Consider the following 19,441-nt stretch of genomic DNA (forward strand, 5'->3'; position numbering starts at 1 on the left):
TGAACTGCATCATGTTCAGTCCATGTCTTAAATCTCTTAACATAGCTGAGCTATGTTAACTATCCCCATGGCCATTTATCCCAAAGGGGTCCTCAAGAAACATATACAGGTCTCCTTTAAAAATAGCTAGTGATAACTTTGAACATTCAACTGCACTAGGGAGAACACAATTAGTACAGTTACTAAAGCTGCAGAGGCAAAATAGTTTATATCCAAGGGACAATCAAAACTCGTACAGTGTGAAAATGGTTTGGACTCTGGATTTGGAGCAATCAATGCTCAGAATCAAAAAAGAAAAACATTGCATCAGCTGGTCTCTCTTTTTTACTGAGGAATCAGTTGAAATGCATCTGGGCTGTCCATACAGAGATAATTTTGTAGCATAAAACAGAGGGCCTCACCTTCCTGAATATCTTGCCTGATTGGAAATTAATGAGGTTGAGATGAGATTTAATGGTACATTATATTTCTTCTTGTCTTGGGAAAAATGGACATTAAGACATGTCCTAGGTTACAATGTAAGATGTGCCCAAAGTATGTATTCTATCACCATCTACATGAGCTGTTGAAACTAGGTGGGGCAGTGTTTCCCTTGCCCCCTCCCTCCAGACTATCATCTGTTAATGGCCCATCAATGCCCTGCTGCATGACTCATAGATAACTCCCTCCAGGAGCTATCTCTGTTTCATGGGTAATCAAGGACCCATTGCAAGACTCATAGAATGATATCAGCCCACTGTGAGATGCTCCACCCAGGAGGAGGAGCCAGGCATTCCCACCTGGATATAAACTGGGATTTGGGACAGCACAGGCAGCCTTACCCACTTGATTCACAGAGGACAAGAGCTACCAGACCTTTCTACGGGATCACTGCTTTAACAAGACCACTTCATCTAGACTGCTACCACCACCACAGGGTATCGGTTGTATTCTGACTCTGTCAGGGATCTTTCATACTACTGCATTTATTTATTTTACCTTTTTTTCCTCCTATTAAATTGTTTTTTCTGACTTGGAGTCTCTAGTTGGTTTTGCTTTCAAGCCAGCACAAGACATAAGAGAATTATTAAATACACATTTCAGGATGGAATGGAATCAGCAGAGCAATCCCTCTGATGGTCTCAAAATATATAGATTTGTATAGATTTGTACCTTTGTATAGATTGTATATATACATTGTATAGAGCATATTTAGCTTAGGGTTCATCGATTATCTGAAGTACACTCCTGGTTTACCCCAAATGCTTGTCAGACTCAGTCCCCCTGAATGTAAACACTTGTTGGCTCACAGAAAAAAGCTCTCCCCCCCTCTAGCCTAGATTGTGTTTTCCTATGTCAGGTTTACTTTGGAATATCTACCAGAGACACTTGGTATCACTTTTATTTAGCAAAGGAGTCTTGTATGGACAGAACTGTACTGAACACATAATAGTTGCAGCTTAACAAGTACCAAGAATCCCCTGCACTTTAATATTAGATTCTACAGACCATCAAGAAAATCTAAGTATCAACTAAGGAGAAAGAGTGTCACCCATTCAGAATAATTTTAAAGTTCACGCTTTTTGTTTACAGCCCAGATTCTTTAATCCATCTCAAGACCATATACAAGACCTGTAAGATGAGGGGGGTCTAAATGGTGAACATAAGATAGGTTTAAAGATGGTCATATAGATATGAGATAATTGATAATTCCTAGAGAAAATAAGATTTTGCAAAACACAGATTGAATTTAATGTTATTACTTGTAATACACATTGAAGCTCCCTTTCTTAATCATGTCCTTCATCCAACTCTAGATTAAGACATCACTGTCTACATGAGTTGGTTATATCTCCTTGTCATAGAACCAGTGTAGATCTCTTAAGAGCAACCACTGGAGTCAGGAGGGCAATTCAGAAAATCGGGTAGTCAAAACCATTCAGTCCAGTATAGTTTGCTAATGCTGTTTGTGATACAGCCACAATCAGCAAACACAATTCGTTCTTAGAGACCTACTAGCTGTTCTGAACAGCAGCTGGAAACCAGGCAGGACACTAAGGCCTTGCAAGTGGCAACAGATGCCAACACTTACACAACTAACCCAGAACCCTCACAGTTGGTGGGGTTATACCAGGAACCACAAGTGACTCCAGTAGAGGCTATGCCCTCACTCATGGGTGCCATCCTGTAGGGTCTGGGACAGGTGGGCAGAGACAGTGATTGCTAAGTGGTTTCACTGATAACCCGCAACCTCATGAAGGTTTGAACCAGGTCCAGGTTTGTCTGAGAGATCCAAATGGGAGCAGCAGGAGATACAGCTGAAACATGGGTTCCCTTGGCATGGGAATGAGTCTATGGTATATCTTATGCTAAAATGGGACTCCTGGGTCCATGCAGGTTTAGGGGACCCAGAAAGGGCTGATCAGAGACATTAAGGCCCACAGACGCCCCCATGAAACTGATGGGGTTTTGTGTTGCTCTCCCAAACCCTGCTGTCCAGTTCAGCACATGCATCAAGGGAATACCCAACTCCTGGAAACACAGACACTCACATTCAGATGTTGCAATCTGGAACTGGATCACCCTCTAGGCACAAGGTTCAGCTACCAAAACACATGTGTCTGTTGCAGCTGGAGATGACACATGGTATTCAAAACAGCAGGTATTATACAGGATTGTGGTCAAAGCCATATGTCTTTTTCATATGCAATGTCTGGGAGCCAGGTGAGGCCACTGTGAGGCACATCTGGCACCTATGTGTAGGTGATGAATCTCATCTTGGGTATCTTAATTCATGAATAAGTTTTAAAAAGTCATTGGCACAGCTGATGCAAAAAGAACACTTCAAAAAATGTTAATTGTCTCACAAACCAACTTTTAAACAATGTCATGACATAGCTGTAAGGCAGCCAAGCATGCCTGTATGAAAGAAGATTTGGACAGGATAAGCCTTTTCAGGAGCCATAACAATTACACCCAACGAGCAGATCTTACTATTAGGTGCACATTAAGTAAAAGTCCCCAGAAGCAGATTCTGATCGCTCAACAACAGTTAAAAGAAGCTCTTAATTTTCACCTAATTCTATAGACTAGCAACAACAGCTTTTGACATTTTGCTTTATTTCTGACAACATGACATGAGAAGCTGCTTTAGCAGTAGCAACTGCTGTATCTTCTCTGTGTACATATACAGTACATAATATTTATGGGTTTAAGCACTAAAATATATATTTAACTGTAGTATGTAAAGCAAAAGAAGTGTCATAACTACATGTAGAAAAATAGAGGTAAGTATGCATCTACACAAAATAGAATAGTGCTCTCTTAGGCAATAAAGTGTGACTTAATGCCTGTGAGTCATTAAAACATACATGGGGATAAAGGTAGTTGCTACTGTACTTCCTGTAAAGAAAAAGAACATGTAAGATGCAATTGCTTTAAAAACAGAATACAGACAAAATTTCGGGTAAATCCTCATTGGCCTTTGATGATGATTTCAGAAGAGAAATGAGTGAATTAAGCAGAAATTCTCTTTTTTATCTCTCATTCTGAACTTCAGAGTCAATTAAGAGGCTGAGCATATTCACAATTAGCTGTGCAAAATAAATGTTTAAATCTCAAGAAATGTCTTGCAATACAATGAAAATCGGTGTCATACTGTCATATAAGAGTTTATACATTTTCTTTGTTCCACAGGCTTTGATTTAGAGTGGCAATTTTCAGTTTACAACTTAAGTGGAAGATGAAAAACATCTTTATTCATTGTTACAAATCTAAATGTTTTTACTGTTGGCATCATCTGCAGGAGCTTAATGGTTTTGACAGAGAAAGTCCTAAGGCTCTGAAAAGCAACTGTGCCCTGTTGTCTCTGGACATGGGATGACTCAGTTTCTCCATGGTGATTCACCTGGGTAATTAAACTCTGGGTTGTCAAGTCCAGAAGAGGCACTTATCCAACTGTATTCAGAAAGAGATGGGAATGGATGACTGAGGAAACTAGATTACCGTTTTCTCCAGATAGATCTGCTGCACTATGTTGGTTTTAAATGGCCTGGTTTTTGGTAGTGAGAGGCCACAGAGGTGGCTTCTGTGAGAAACTGTTGGAAGCTTCCACTGTGTCCAGCAGAGCCAGTCCCTGATGGCTCTGAAAATGGACATGCTGCTAGCCAAGGCTGGGCCAATTAGAGAAGGGCGGTAATACCTCTGTGATAACATATTTAGGAAGAAAATCAAAACAAAGTATGAATGCACAGTTTTTTGCTAGCCAGAGAAGAGGAGGAGGTGAGAACATGTGAGGGAAACAACATAGAGACACCAAGGTCAGTAGAGAAGGAAGTAGGAGGTGTTTTAGGCACTGGAGCTGAGAATCCTCTGCAGGCCATGGTGATGACCATGGTGAAGCAGCTGTTGCCCTGCAGCCCATGGGGATCCATGGGGGATGAAGAGATGCACCCACAGCCTATGGGGATCCATGGGGGATGCAGAGATACATCCACAGGTCGTGGAGATGCTCATGCTGGAGTGGGTGGATGCCTGGAGGAGGCTGTGATCCAGTGGGAGAGACAGTGAAGAAAGGGGACACCTGCTTCCAGGCTGGAGCAGCCTGTCCTTGGAAGACTGCACCCCATGGAACAGTGACCCATGCTGCAGCAGTTTTAGGACTGTTTATTTGTCGGAGGGTCTCACATTGCAGCAGTTTTGGCAGGGCTGCTGCACATGAGATTTGGAGCCATGCTGGAGAAGTTCATGGAGAACTGTCTCCCATGGGAGGGACCCCACAATGTAGTAGGGAAGGATTCCTCTCCTTGAGCAGTGGAAGAAAACCTCGGGTGATGAACTGACCAAACCCCCATACTCTGTCTCTATGCTGCTGGTGGGAAGGAAAGAGGGGTTGGGGAAGAAAGGTGTTTTTTAAGGGCTAATTTTTACTTCTCATTATCCTCCTCTGAGTCTGCTAGTAATAAATTCACTTTATACCTCTACGTTGAGCTAGTTTTGCCCTTGAATTGTTTTCTCCCAGTTCTTATCTCAACTCATGAAGCCTCCATTAATTTTTTCTCTCATCTGCCCAACTGTGGCAGGGGAGGGCTGAGTGAGTGGCTTTTGTAGGTGCCTGGTGTTTGGCCGGTATCAAACCATGACATGCCCATAACCTTACACATAGCCTTCTTCTGAGCTTGGTACAGGCCCATAATCTAATCTGCTATTCAGGCAAAGATTTCGGGTTTTCAGTTTTCTGTTTCCTGGATAATGCTTTCCCCTTTATCTTTTATCCTATGCTTTTCCCTTTATCCTTTCAGTGGGCTGAACTGGGAGTCCTCATTTATTATCTTTGGAGTGTAGTAATAAAAAAAAATTTTCTACACTTAAGGTTAGTTGACCTCTCAAGGGTTGTTGCAGGCTCAATAATGCAGGCAAACAAGATAAACAGGCCATTTTCACAGCTTTCAGCTTACCAGGATCCCCAGGGCACACATAGCATCACCTGCGACAAAGAGCTTGCAAGGAGACATAGAACTGAAGTGATAGTGTTCCTCAGAATGAACTGTGGGTAGGTGACATGGCCAGGGAACAGACAAATCATTGCCAAGTGACATTGCAAGAAACAAAGCAAAGCTCTCAAACTTCCTCTGCCATGGCCTTGTTAGGTCAATGACCACCATAAGGACAAATAATCCTGGAGGGAACTGAAAAAAATGGGACAGCCTCTAACAGGGTTGGTTGTTCTTGCAAGCCTCCTGAATGGCCCACATCAACAGTTTGGTGAACCACAGCACAGGGATAAATCCACCAGACTGCCTTTAATAGCTAGAATTTGACTTTTCTTTATCTAAAACCTCTAGAATTGCAGAATGAACTTGAAAGCAGGACTGAATGTAAACCAAGAAGAAATGGCTGGCTGATTTCACAGAAGACAGCAGTTCTGCATGGCATTAATCAGTAAGAATGATAATTTAGATGCACATTGTAATGCTTCATACCTTTGCATTGCTAATAAATTGTAGATCAAAGCATGGATGAAACGTAAAAAAATTAAACTATTTATATGTTTCTTATTGGTGAACATGGCAGAAACAGTGCTTTTGCAGCATTTTCCCCCTTGTATTTGAAGAATTGAGCACAACAGAACTCCCTGAAAGCACAGTAAGCACGTGTGACCAGTTCAGTAAATATACAGTCTCTCTCATTTGGTGTGTCAGTGGACTGAGCCTAATCTGCATGTGACCATCATGATAGTTGTAGTAGCTCCCTTTGCAGTCACTCCTCCCTACCCAATTCCCTCTCTGGTCCCAACTCACATTTGCATTTAGGATTTAGCATCATGCAGTTCCTGCAGAGTCCTTTACTGTTTATTACTGCCTCTACATACATCAAAGAAATAAAAAGAAAGGCGTGCTAATATCCTTCTTAGCCCTAAGCAAGATTTTCAGCTTAAAATCACCATCTTGGCAAAGGACAGAAAAAAAACAATACTTGAGACATCATTTTGCTTAAAAGGACTTTTTCTCTTTTCCCCTCTTCCTCTGTCTCAGATTTTTGAACTAAAAGAAGAAAGTACCACAAATTCTGTTTCTTCATGGGGATGCTCCATTTGCTCCTACACTAAAGAAACCCCTCAGAGATGTATCTTATTTCTACAAACACAGTTACTAGCTGTGCAAACAGCTGGGATATGGACAACAAGGATAAGCAACATCAGATAATCAAAAAGTCAAATCAAGAAGACTGGGAAAAGTAGAAAGGGAAGAAAATGAAAAATATAATAGCTCTGCAGGGTTTCCAAACTTCTATTAAATCCCACCATCTTTCTGACCTCAAGAGATTTGGGGAGGGAACTACCCTTCTCAGAGAAACAGATTCTTTCACTTCCCAGTATTTTTCTCTTTGGTGAGGAGGAAAGCTCAGTTGCTCTTGAAACCTCCCTCTCTTCTACACTAACAGGAAAATAAAGGCTAAATGACAAGAAGATGTGAAAGAGCAGTCTAAGCATTCTAGCAGTCAGGATGCAGGCTTTGTGTTTACATAGAAAGGAGGAAAGTGCTATTCCTATTCCAATAGGAAAGTTTCTATCAGCAGGACAGATTCAGTGCAGAAACTGCAAACACTGACATAAGCCACATTTTACATTGTGTAGAATGTGTAGGAGTAGTTCTCACTCTGCAGTTCCTTTCTGTAGGAGCTCTAAAAAGCAGCTCACAAAGACAACAGATACATCAGTTCATATTTCTGTAATGAGACTGTTTTCTTGGTGGTATTACCACAGTTCATGGTAGGCATTAATTTGTACTAGAAAGGTACTATATATAAAATTGCAATTCATCACCTAAGATCCAAAAAGTCTGTCCAACAAAGAAACAATTAATTTGGGTTAGAATTTAGGATTGCATTGGGAGTCAATGATAAACTTCTTGGAGCATCTTTGCTTTCCTGTGTTGTGTTTTTAACGCTAAGAGTAATTGAGCGCTGCTGCATAGTTATGCTTCATCAGCACTGCCACCACAGACCGCAGCACTCACAGGCAGCTTTACAATACATGTTCAGCTCAAAACTATTAATCTACTCACTCTTATAAATCCAGTATTATTATATAGCACCAATGAAAGTAATCCACAAAATTAAACCATGGAAATACTTCTTTGTAAGAAGGAGACCACAAAGCTGCATTTATTTGAGGTCAGGTTCTATCCTGGTGAAAATGTACTGTAACTCTGATCTCAAGTGGTTCAAGCATGATGATGTTACATAAGACTACAAATGTCCTTTTATTTTCAGCCCATATTTTAGCACTCTGCATGCACAAATGCAACTGTTACCTCCTTTTGAAAGCTGCAGAACAAAATATTGTACCTCCCAAAAGAATAGAATCTTACCTGTTCCCCTGAAACACCTTCTTCAAAATTAGCAAGTTGAGTATCTTGCATTCTTAAGACACAATTAAAAAAAACCTGAAAAAGCAACTGACCTCTTGCCGTTTGAAATTTTGAACATATTCTTCAAACTGTTCATCTTTAGTTTCATCTGCTTTTCCTAGTTTTTGAAGTACCTATAGTGAAAGGAAAAGAAATAATTTAATATTTATGACAAGCACTGCTTCTTTCAACACTTCTGCTCTTGGGGAAGGGAAAAAAAAAAAAAAAAAAAAAAAAAAAAAAAAAAAAAAAAAAAAAAAAAAAAAAAAAAAAAAAAAAAAAAAAAAAAAAAAAAAAAAAAGCCAGGAGTACAGGGTGTGTATGTGTGTATGTGAATATACTTCCAAGTATGGAGTCCTTGGAGGAATGTTGCTTGTTGTTTTTTAGTGAAGCGAATTTTCTTTTAGCAGAGAATCCCATGGTTTCAAAGCAAGAAAGAATGAGAGAATTCTGCTGGCACTACAAGTTGTCCTCCAGTTCAGACAAAGAAAGAAAAAAAACCTCATTAGGTTTTTCTTCTCATTACATCGAACAGTATTAACATTATTCTTATCTGCATGATTTTCAACATAAAGTCATGAAAGTTAAAGAACTATAAGGCTGATGCTTATTTAGAACATGGCGTTCATTTTGCTTCCGTCATTAAATTCATAAGTAGATTGTCATCCACTAGACAATAATTCAGCAATAAGGGCTATTCAATCAGCAATCTCAAAAGTAATTTGACACAGCTACACTTTATACTGTATTTAACCACAGTATATACATTCTATTATTTAATCTCATTGCTATCTGTTCATTATAATACTGAAGTCTTAGGCATAACTACAAATAGGTTTCACCCTACTTGTAAAGCAACCCCCAAATCTTTATAGAGTACTTGCTTGTGGGAATGAACTATTCCATAGATTGATGTTCAGATTGCTCTCCCACTACAAATTGACCAAACTATCTATTTGCACAGTTAATAACAAAACCAAACAAACTAAAACTAAACCAAAACAAAACCCAGAAGCCCCACAAAATTGTAATAATAGCAATTAGCAGATACTACGAATAAGCATATAAACATTATAACCAGTTCTTCTCAAAACAAAGAATGTACAGCTCCAGTACTACCATATTCTTTCTTGGACCACCTTCTTCCCCCAAACCCAGCCAGCCTCACAGCACAAAATCAGGCTGCACAAAAGGGTGGTGAGCATTGCTACTGTGGAAACCAGAGGTCAAGATAATAATGAAGTTGATGCAACGCTACCTGTGGACATGGCATGTAAGAGGAATTACAGCAGAAAGACAGAAAGAATGACATCAGAGGAAAAAAAAATAAAAGACACAGACCAGCCTTTTGCTGCCAATAGCTATGTTCATTTTCTGGCATATGTGGGCATTTTTGGTTGCTTTTAAGACAGTTAACTAGTCCCAAAAATCTCATACACTCTCATCACCAACCTCTTCATAAAATAAGTATCACAGAGAATTTTAAAGAGTAATTATTTAATTTAACATTTGGAATCATCACAGGCCTTCACACTGCTCCTTGTCACCAATGAGCCAAACAGTCTATCCCCAGCTGTGGCATGGCTTTGATCTGCACCAGGGGGCTTTCTGAAAACCCAACATTTTCTTTTCAAAGAGGTGTCTGCCAGGTAAGCCTCCTGATCATGGCATTACAGTCAAACCATGTTTGAAGCAAGAAGCATGTTAACTGTAGTATCAACATTCAAAACATAGATAAACAAACTACAGCATCACAAGTTGTCATGATAGACTCTTTCTTCCATATCAAATGTGCACTCAGGCCTAATAGTGCAAGGCTCAGAAGGAAAAAATCTCCTGTAGCACCTAGTTCCTATGGTTTGAGGATTTTTTATTCTATCTCCAACTTTCCATTTTATACAGATATTTAGCTGAACTAAGATGCAGTGTTACAACTTAGCCTCTATAAACACCAGTCCTGATCTTAATACAGATAATTTATAACATAGTTTCTCAATTTTCCCAATCCAAATCAGAACTATAAATATGTCATATAGTTGGATCTAAAACTTCCAAGCCAGAGGCTAAGGAAACTTACCCCCATGAAAGTCCTGCAACTCATGCCATGTACACGGATAACTGAGGTTCACTTACTCTTTTGCTAAAAGCAATCCTAATCCCCTCCCCATAATTCCATATAGTGGCAGTGGAGCAAACTGGGGCAAAAATAAACTATTCCTCACAGGTTCTTTTAGATCCCACCCATATAACTCCATGGACTACTGAATGTGTAGCTCAGCCTTTTACAACCAACCTATTCACAAGATTACTATCGGTAGTCTAAACAGAAAAGTGGCCAGGCTGACAGTCGTAGAAACTGACCTACCTTTCAGCTCTTGTTTGTGCACTTCTGTATCAAAGTCGAAGTCTCTCATCAATAGAAGGCTATTGTTTATAGTTTATTTTTGCTCAGTTAGGTCAGTACCTATAGGGTGTTTTTGAAGTAGGGCTAAAGCCGGATGAAGGCTTGTCGGCCCTACATTTGGGTTACTCTAACTCTACCACCCCCACCTCATGGACCAGCTGAAATAAATTTTAAACATTTTTTTAATCTTGTTCTGTGGAATATCTGGGTTAAAGTCGGTTAGGTATATGGCTAGGGTTAGGAAATGGCAAGTAGCACTACGTTTAAGAACAAGAGAAAATAGATTTGAAACATACAGGTTATTGGAAAGCATCTGATGGTTCTTAATGGCAAAATGAAGGCTGTGCTCAGGAGCTGCAAGTGCTTAACCTTAAACCTTAAGCCTCAGTTTGACCACCCTTCTAGATAAGATTTAACCTTAGTAACAGGAATATCTCAGTCTATTGGTGGCCCATGTGGACAGGAGAAGGGTAGAAGGACTGTGTTCCACAGAAGCCTTGGAGGGCTCTACAACATGCTAAAGAATGGAAATCTGGACCGCTAAGTGGCTAACATTTTATTTTAGGCCCAAGTGGTAAGTAATACATAATATGGATTTGAATTCAGGTTATTAGGGGAAAACCAAACCAAACCAAACCCACAACAACAACAAACCATGAAAACAAAACAAAACAAAACAAAACAAAACAAAACAAAACAAAACAGCCCAGAGGAATCAATGATCTTGAACATGTGGTGGGCTGAAGGGCTTGAGTGAGTCCAGAACTCCAGGCAAGTGGCTAGCATTTCTTTTTTTTAGCATACCCATACAGAGAAATAACACTTGAGGTTAAGTTTGAGAACATCTATCAATGTGTATGAACAGTCTGTATCATTTACAATAAAATAAATTTCAAAAACTAAAGAAATGGACACAAACTGAATCTCAATAAATGTTCTATACTCAAGTTTTTGTAATCTTCTGATGACTGTATAAAATAGTTGATGAACATGTTCACCTTAGTAAAATGAAACAGGATAAAGGCTACCTCATTTCATAAAATTAAACTAATTCAGCTACCACTAAGCTTCCTCTTAAAATGACATTAAAAGATTTCAAAATATTTAAAAGTATCTAAAAGGAGTATCAGTGATGATCCACCATGTTGCTGAGAATATATGAACTAAATATTTAAGTCCAATTAACATGGAGAATGAAGTAAAAGCTAAATTTAATACCATGGAAGATACTGTCAAGTCATTACATGTAGAGAGGAATTGCCAGGCAATGTGGTACTGACATAACGTGGCAGATTCTACACTAACACACAAAATTTGAGTAAGAACATCAATCGTGTCTGATGTGATTTTTAAATGTCATCAAGAATATTTCTGTTCGGGAGTGCTGCATCTTCAATAAAACTTTCAGATGATATAAGATTAAACAATATGCCTTTAGTCTTCTAAGTGCATTCATTTACCATATAATTTATTCAGTTTTATGAGGATCCTGAATTCAACTGAGCAATTTTAGAATAATTGTAATGCAAATGTTGTTAAGTGCTTGCAATATACTGAAGAAACTAATATAGTACAATAATCTACAGATTAACTCGAGAAAGCTTGATTACACTGAAAACTCTTGTCTTGAGGCAAGAATGAGGGTGTTATACTACTTACTGAGACTACCACCCTGACAGGCCTAGCCATTGTCTTCTAAAAAAGTTTTTAAAACTATGGCAATTCAAGGAAAGAAAAAAAAACAAATTAAAAACAAAACAAAACAAAACCCACCAATCCTGAAACTGATTCTTTGATATAAGCTGTGGCCACCCAGAAGCTGCCTCAAGGACAGCTCAGTTTCCTGTAGAGCAGCAGCAGGGTGGACAGGAACTAACCTCATCAGACATCCCAACATACATCATCCCCAGTCACACATCAGTATTCTTAAAGAATAACCAACATGTTTAAAACTACTCAGGGCCGGAAGATATGACTGCTCAGAGAGGGATACCCAGGAGAAAACTTAATCAGAAATTCACAGGACCATTAAAGTACTGAAAAAAAAGAGCCAAGCTAATTTGCCAAAAGTAGCACAATTTAGGGTATAACAGAATAACCCCAGTGTGAAAAGCAAGAGAAACACTTATGAGAGTTCAAAACCATTGTCATAGATGCCCTGTCCAAATTTTTTTGAAGACAGTAAAGTGTTCTAGATCTCAAGAAATGCACACTTATGCATCTATAACACTGTTCCACAACAGTTTTACAACACCATTCCAAAACATTTTTTTAACCTAATACCATACTGTTTTACAACCTGTAGAAGAAATACTAGGGCTGCATCACTAATATGTACAGTTTTCCAAAGGAGTTTCAAGATGGTACTTCTGGGCAGAAATCAGTTAAAATGAAGACCAACCATGCAAGAGAAATCATTTTAGAGTTACCCTTGTGCAAAACATCATATGGATATACAGCAAATGCTCACAAAATTTAAAGAAATATTTGGCCAATATAAAATAGAAGCTTTGAAAGAAGCTTCTTATGATACACAACAATGCTTATCTGACATTTAACAAAAAAGAGAAACAGTGGGTTAAGTTCGAAGTAAGCATGATTGTATTTTAACTTAACCAACTAAGGAGTAGTATAGGTCAACTCAAAACAAAAATACATGGCCCCAACCTTACCAGAGCCTGATAGTAATTCCAGACAGACAAAAAACTCCACCCCACCCATCATCTAGCCACAAGCCAGCCATCCCCTCCCACCAAAAAAACCCACACAAGCATCACAAGCTCCTCCATGTTTAAAAAGACATTTTTTCTTTTTCATGCAATGGGATGCTATACACAGTGTCCAATACCACAAAACCATAAAAAAGTGTCAGAGTAAAAATGTTAAGCATGGTCCATAATACCCAGCTGGTATTTGAGAAGTGTAGGAGCAAAGTTTAGGAAACCCTGTTTGTTCCAGAAATGAAAGCTAGCTAGGAAGATAACAGATTAAAGAATTAACTCCAGTATAGAAATAATTTCAAAACTTTTGTACTGACTCTCACTCATGCATGACAGCAGAGTGTTAAGCACAAGAAACAGAAAATGCAAGACTCATTGAAGCCACACAAGATTCCCACCTCCTCACAATTAGCACATGGGCTGCTGAAATGAAAACAGAGGGAGAAGCATTACAAGGATGCTGCTAAGTTGTTCTGCTGCAAAGATGGGCAGGAAGAGACAGTGCAAAGGATTACAGATACGTAAGTATTAAGCTTATGGACCTATTTGTTTAGTCCAGCTAATAGAAAGCCTCCTCTCCAAACAGGTAACATTTATATCTAACTACTCAAGATCTAGCTGGGTGGCATTTAATAACAAAACCAATCTTCTTCTGTCATGATGTCAGTCTACAGTCTTCTGCCTCCATTTCACCTCAGCAATGAAAATTCAAAATATGGTCAGTAAAAGAAGATGGGTTTTAAGATATTTTTGAATACTGTTACACTGTAGGATTAAAAATTAGATGGATTTTCTTAATTAGAAAAATAGTAAGATTTTTTTTAAAACTGATAATTTTTTTCTCTAGTGCTGAACACACCCAGTAAGTATAAATTACCATTTTATGACAGAGTTAAGATTCCTGTGTAGGAAATAGTATAGTGTATTGCTCAGTTTCAGTTCTGCTATGAATAGTTTGATCTCAGCATAGCTCTAATACAACAGGCTCAATTGCTTTTCTTCTCTAAGTGGTTGACTGAATTTCATACTCTGCATGCTATACAGCTACACGCTTTCCAAGAACTCAACCTTGTCCTTGTAGTCCTGCTGCTATTTCACCATTGCATTCTTGCAAAAACAACAGCTGACAGTGAAATGTTTGCTGAAGCCTCTGTTCTTATGAATATCTGCTGCAAGGTTGTGGGGAAAAAGTCCCTTTGACACTGACAGACTCTCAAAAGCCTAAAAAACTGATAACACAGAATACTGAGCATTTTCCTATGAAATTTTTACCACAGAAAATGCAGAAAGACACTATAATAAAGCTCTTCACTTGTAAGCAATTACTTTGTGAGGTGCTGGTTTTGGTTACTAATCTTATAAAATGACCAAACTTAGCTCAGATTTCCAGATGAGCTTTAGTCCATCTATGGTTACCTGTTCTTTTTTCTGTGCACACTGGCACTACTAATGACACACAGAACAACTGATCCTTCATCAAATTACAGAAAATCTTCACTGTCCTGTAATGTATTCTATGTATTTATAGTTGTACTGGTAAAGGTTCCCCAGATTCCTCCTAGGTCTTCTCTTACACTGGGCACAATAATGCTAATTTGTCCACCATTTACAGTTGAGTTTTATTGCTCAAGTTTGACACAGTGCATCATATCCTCAAAGAAAGGCCATCACAGTAAACTGCATTTGGGAATGTATCATTTAGCATATGCAGCTCCACAACTGCTATCCTAATGTATAACATAGGCAATTTCTACTGTACAAAGTCAAAGTGAAGTCATATCCTGAACTCCATGAATGCATGAAATATGGCCCAAGTAATGGAAGAGGGCAGCTGCTAGGTAGCAGGCACTCTCTTCCAGTATGGAATCGCATAAAGATGACTCTATAGGTCAGACTGATTGTCCGCATAATATGGACCAAACCTCTAACGAACCTCTCTCCAAACCCCCTTAAAAGAAGATGACTAGAGAAGATACATGACAACTGTGCAGTGACACTACTTCAGAACCTTTTTCTAACCACTAAAACTGAATTTCAATGAATTACTGTTGTTGTCTCTTTACATTTTATAGACTCAGTATTGATGGGCTGTCCTGCTGTTTGTGAAGCTCTGATAAGGTATTCACTGCTTAAAGAAGCAAAAAAGTGTACTTCTCTCACAAATGCTTTTCTTTGTTAATTTTTTGTAAGCTTTTGCTTGCTGGTGCTCTGAGTGTTTTAAAATACAATGATGCAATGGAACAGATGGCTCAGCAAATGAGAAGAATAATGAACAATATCCATACAAGCTCTATGATAAGCTACATTCTCATAATCAAAATTAAAGGGGGAAATGCAGCCTAAATGACAAATGTGAACATTATGCAATGAGAGATGATCATAGTAACATTTCTGCAAATCACAGGATTGAATTGTTCATCATTGCCCAGATAATGTAAAAAATTCTCTAAAGAGATCCACAAAGTAAACAAAATTATGATTGCTTTTGGAATGAAGCCACAGACTGCTACCTTAGTCCTTGGTCATTTGGTTAAAACCAGAAAGAACTTTACAGAAGACACTGACCTGCATATTGCTGTGTACCACAATATGTAAGCAGACTTTTGCTCACCCTTTTCTTTGCAACATCCAGCGAATTTCTTTTACTGGAAGTATACACCTTTGCAAAATTTAACACCATAGCAGGTGATCACTCTTCTGCATTAAGTGTTGTTGCATTGTGCTCTGTTTTATTTATTTTCACATTGTATTTTATGTTATTTTTGTTGTAATGGTTTGTTCTGCACTCCCCTGTTCTCCTAATAAATATTATGTTCCAGGGTTTATCCCTGCCCCTCTTCCTTGTCAATCCTCGCATATTCCCCCCAGTCCCCTCCTACAGGCCCTGCCTGTCATTCGGCTGTTCCTCCTGGCTTCTAGAGAGTTTGGGTAAGGACATCAAGTGATAGGGCAGGAGCCGAGGAGGTTCCTCCCTTTATGTTCTCATTGGTTTCTTTGAATGTCCCTCCAACCCTGTTCCACTCCCACCTTGTCCCTCATTGGATGTTGGTTTGTCTCCTCCCTTAGTACCTCCCCTGTATTTAATCCCAGAGCTCATTGCCCTGGGGGCTCGGCTGGAGAGGCTCCCATAAGGCTCAGATGTCCCCGGGTGGGACTGAATAAACATCCTGGACTATGCTCTCCAGCTGAGTCTGACTCCTTCATCCATCTCTGGCGTGGTCTCTCCCATGATAAGGGGAAAACCCTCTTAGCTGCTCCTCTGGTTCCAAAATCCAGAGGACTGTTCCCCAACTGATCGCAGTGTCAGAGCTAGCTTGGGTGGACAGAGCCGCTGCTCTGAAAAGGGCACTGCGACAAGTGAGACCCTAAGAGGTCCAGCAGTAAAACTTAGCTGGGCAGTAGAAATACAACAAGACTGAAGGATGAGCTTTTAAGTTTACAAAGGCCTCATTTTGCTTATGAGAAGGGAAGGAATAATAACAGCTTTGTCAGTATTCTGCGAGAGATTTCTGCTTTTCTCTTAAGAACTTCACAAGACTTAATGCTATGAGGTCCGATACAATAAGGTGACTCATCAAATACTCTCTGTATGTATTCTGAGCAGTGCTTATCCCCAGTGGATGGGAAAACCTGGTACAACTTCAAACAATAAAGAAGCTGTTCCCTAGACTGTGTGTGAGGCTAGCCTATATAACACAGGACAGCATCAAGGTGGAGATGCTGGAATGGTGCATGGCAGGTGATTTTCATAGATTGTAGCTTAAACAGGAAAACAAAATGGAAAGAAACAATAAAGAACATAGATCAAGATATATAGAGAAAAAAAGGGAGACAAATCAAAGAAGGAAATAAGTGTGAGTCAAACAATTATGAAATATAGGGACCAAGCTAAAAACAAAGGATCAACTTTGAGAAATCACAGGTTTGATTCATTTGCCTTCCCACAGTCATCTCAGGTCACACAGAATGTCTCAAACACCTCTGTGCAGGTGGCAAACATGACATAGGATGGCAGCTTGAGGCAAGGCAGGATACAACTCAGGCAGTCTGTATGGGCTGCTGAACTGAGCTATTAATAGCATAGCAACAACTACGATCCTCAAACTTTTGAGTTTTCTGTTTCCTCATTTAATTGCTCAATACAATAATAGTGCATTTTTTGGGCATTTTCCTGTAGAAGCTTGAATTGAGAGATGTGGGACAACATGAATCATGATTTTAAAGAGTTAGGATTTTAGCTAAAGGTTAGATCAATTATATTGATCAAGATGTAAGTTAGATTAGTAAATGGTAGGTTAATGACTATTAGATGTCCAAGCTAGAGCTAACTGTTATATTGTGAGCTCATTTATAGAAAAAGTGGAATAAGTAAACTGTCATAAGAACAGATTGAAACCAGTAAGAACAATGGCCAGCACCTGGACTTCATATCAATCAATCACAAAGCAGGGGACCTTGGATCGTGCCAGAGGGTCACAGAGACCTGATGAAGACTCTCCTGACTTCATCCTTTGAGACCACTGACCCAATTTGAGACCACCGACCCAATTCAAGAGAAGAACTCAGCATACGTGAAGGACTAATAGCCTCATTTTAATACCAAGTAGGGATGGGAGGTGCTGGGGTTATGCATATGTATGTAAGATCTTGCAAAATAAATAGAGGGTAAAGAACCTTGTTCGGGGTGGCCACGCCTTTCGGAGATGACTCCCGTGCCGCCCACCGGTGAATAAACATATACCATTTTCTAATTTTAATTAGTTAGAGGGTCTTTGTCTGTGACTATATCCGTTTTTAATGACTCAAACAGGCAGCTCTTCAGAATGCTGTTTATTGTATAGAAAACATTACAGCAGTAATGGGTCGTGGGTAACAGAGCCACACCTCAAGCTGCCAGCTACAGCTTATAGGCAAGCCTGACGCCAAGTTAGTTCTGGTTACAATGCATTACTTCTTTGCCAAGCATCTTAATACATAACAAACCAACCAGCATCATACACAATATCTTATCGTTATCTACAACCTACCATAACTACTATATTGAGTTAGCATGTTACAGTTTAAGCTTAAAGTTGTTTTTCTGTTTTCTTGCAGTGGAAAATTCTTAGACCTTTTTTCTACTTGCTACATTGGTATACTTGTTTGCCTTTGATATCTTATTTTCCTAAGACCTATTTCTGCTTGCTAAAAACATCTTCTTTGTTTGTGGTCATCAGATCCTTTGCTTCAGTCATAAAACCTCCTTCCAGCTCAACTTAAACTTTGCCTTCTTAGCTGTCCAGTAACAACTGGCTCAGCGATTCTTATTCCTGTTAGACATCTCTTCTTCTATATCAAAACCCTGCTTCCATCTCTATTCTGCTCTCAGGCTCCACATTTAGAGAGCCTTCTGCTAAGCATAAGTATTGGTTAAACTTTCCTGTCAAACTTTCATCTTTTCCAACACTTTACCACTGGGCAAAAAAAGGCATAGAAAAGGCAAGTAACTCCTACACCAACTTCAGAGAATATTAATCATATGCAAAAAGCTGTTTATTTTAGTCTAGCATCTTAACCTCTGGGTCATCCTCCTGTGAACAGCAGTACAGAAATCTGCTGTGTTCAGAATATCTGCTCTAGAGCTATACAGAAGCGAAGGAATGAGACCAAAAAAAAAAAAAAAAAAAAATCTCAAAGAACTGCAAAGACAATGTCTTTGTCCTTTTCTGGCTTCTGTTGCTCTCATACTTCTTGAAAAGATTGATTACTTCTTTTGATTGGAAAAGGACTAAATTTAACTGTCTAAATAATTAGCGATATCAGCTGAATTTCTGTGTCCTTTACTGCATCCCAAATAAAGCAAAACATTATTCTGCTGAATTAAAATAAATAAATAAATCCCATCATCTCTTGTTTCTGCCTGTACTTACTAATGTAGCTGAAAGGTACCTGGATAGCCTTCTAATAGTAACCAGTGTGTCCAGCCTTCGGGGTACGAGCTTTGGCTCTCAGGTTTGCACTCTCCTTTTTACTTATTTCCCTCCCTCTTACCAGTTCCCCTCCACTTTCTTACTACCTTTTGGTTTGTTCTCTACCATTACTGTTGAGCAGGACACTTTCCTTAAAACTGCTCCCCTCCAAAAAAACATCAACAATATAAGAAATATTTTATTTACTGCCTTTGACAGCATTTCAGTTGTTCACGTGACAACTTCATTTACCTGATTTATTAACTTTTGGACTGCAAGCTTTTCAAACCAAGAGACTATCTGAACCTCTGCCTCTTATAGCACTAAAGACAAGGGGACCATCCTCTCTAGTTGTTTGAAGATCCTACCAAAAACATGATTAATAATTTAACTTCTGATGGCTATATTAACCTGGTGACCAGCTAGTTCTTCTGCTGTCTATTTACTTGATACTCTACTCCTTAGGAATGAGGGGGAAAA

The 19,441-nt window shown here is 39.1% G+C and overlaps 1 protein-coding gene across 3 annotated transcripts in view; it reads right to left on the reverse strand.

Moving 5' to 3' along the window:
- AMPH (amphiphysin) overlaps positions 1-19,441 on the reverse strand; it is a 123,728-nt gene that overhangs the window by 61,913 nt on the left and 42,374 nt on the right. For all 3 annotated transcript variants that reach the window (XM_040077591.2, XM_040077580.1, XM_040077570.1), the window contains exon 2: positions 7,943-8,023. In XM_040077591.2, coding sequence (XP_039933525.1) covers positions 7,943-8,023 — 81 coding nt within the window. The remainder of the gene's footprint in view (positions 1-7,942; positions 8,024-19,441) is intronic.

The sequence above is a fragment of the Hirundo rustica genome, chromosome 1 (assembly GCF_015227805.2).
Source record: "Hirundo rustica isolate bHirRus1 chromosome 1, bHirRus1.pri.v3, whole genome shotgun sequence".
Taxonomy (NCBI): domain Eukaryota; kingdom Metazoa; phylum Chordata; class Aves; order Passeriformes; family Hirundinidae; genus Hirundo; species Hirundo rustica.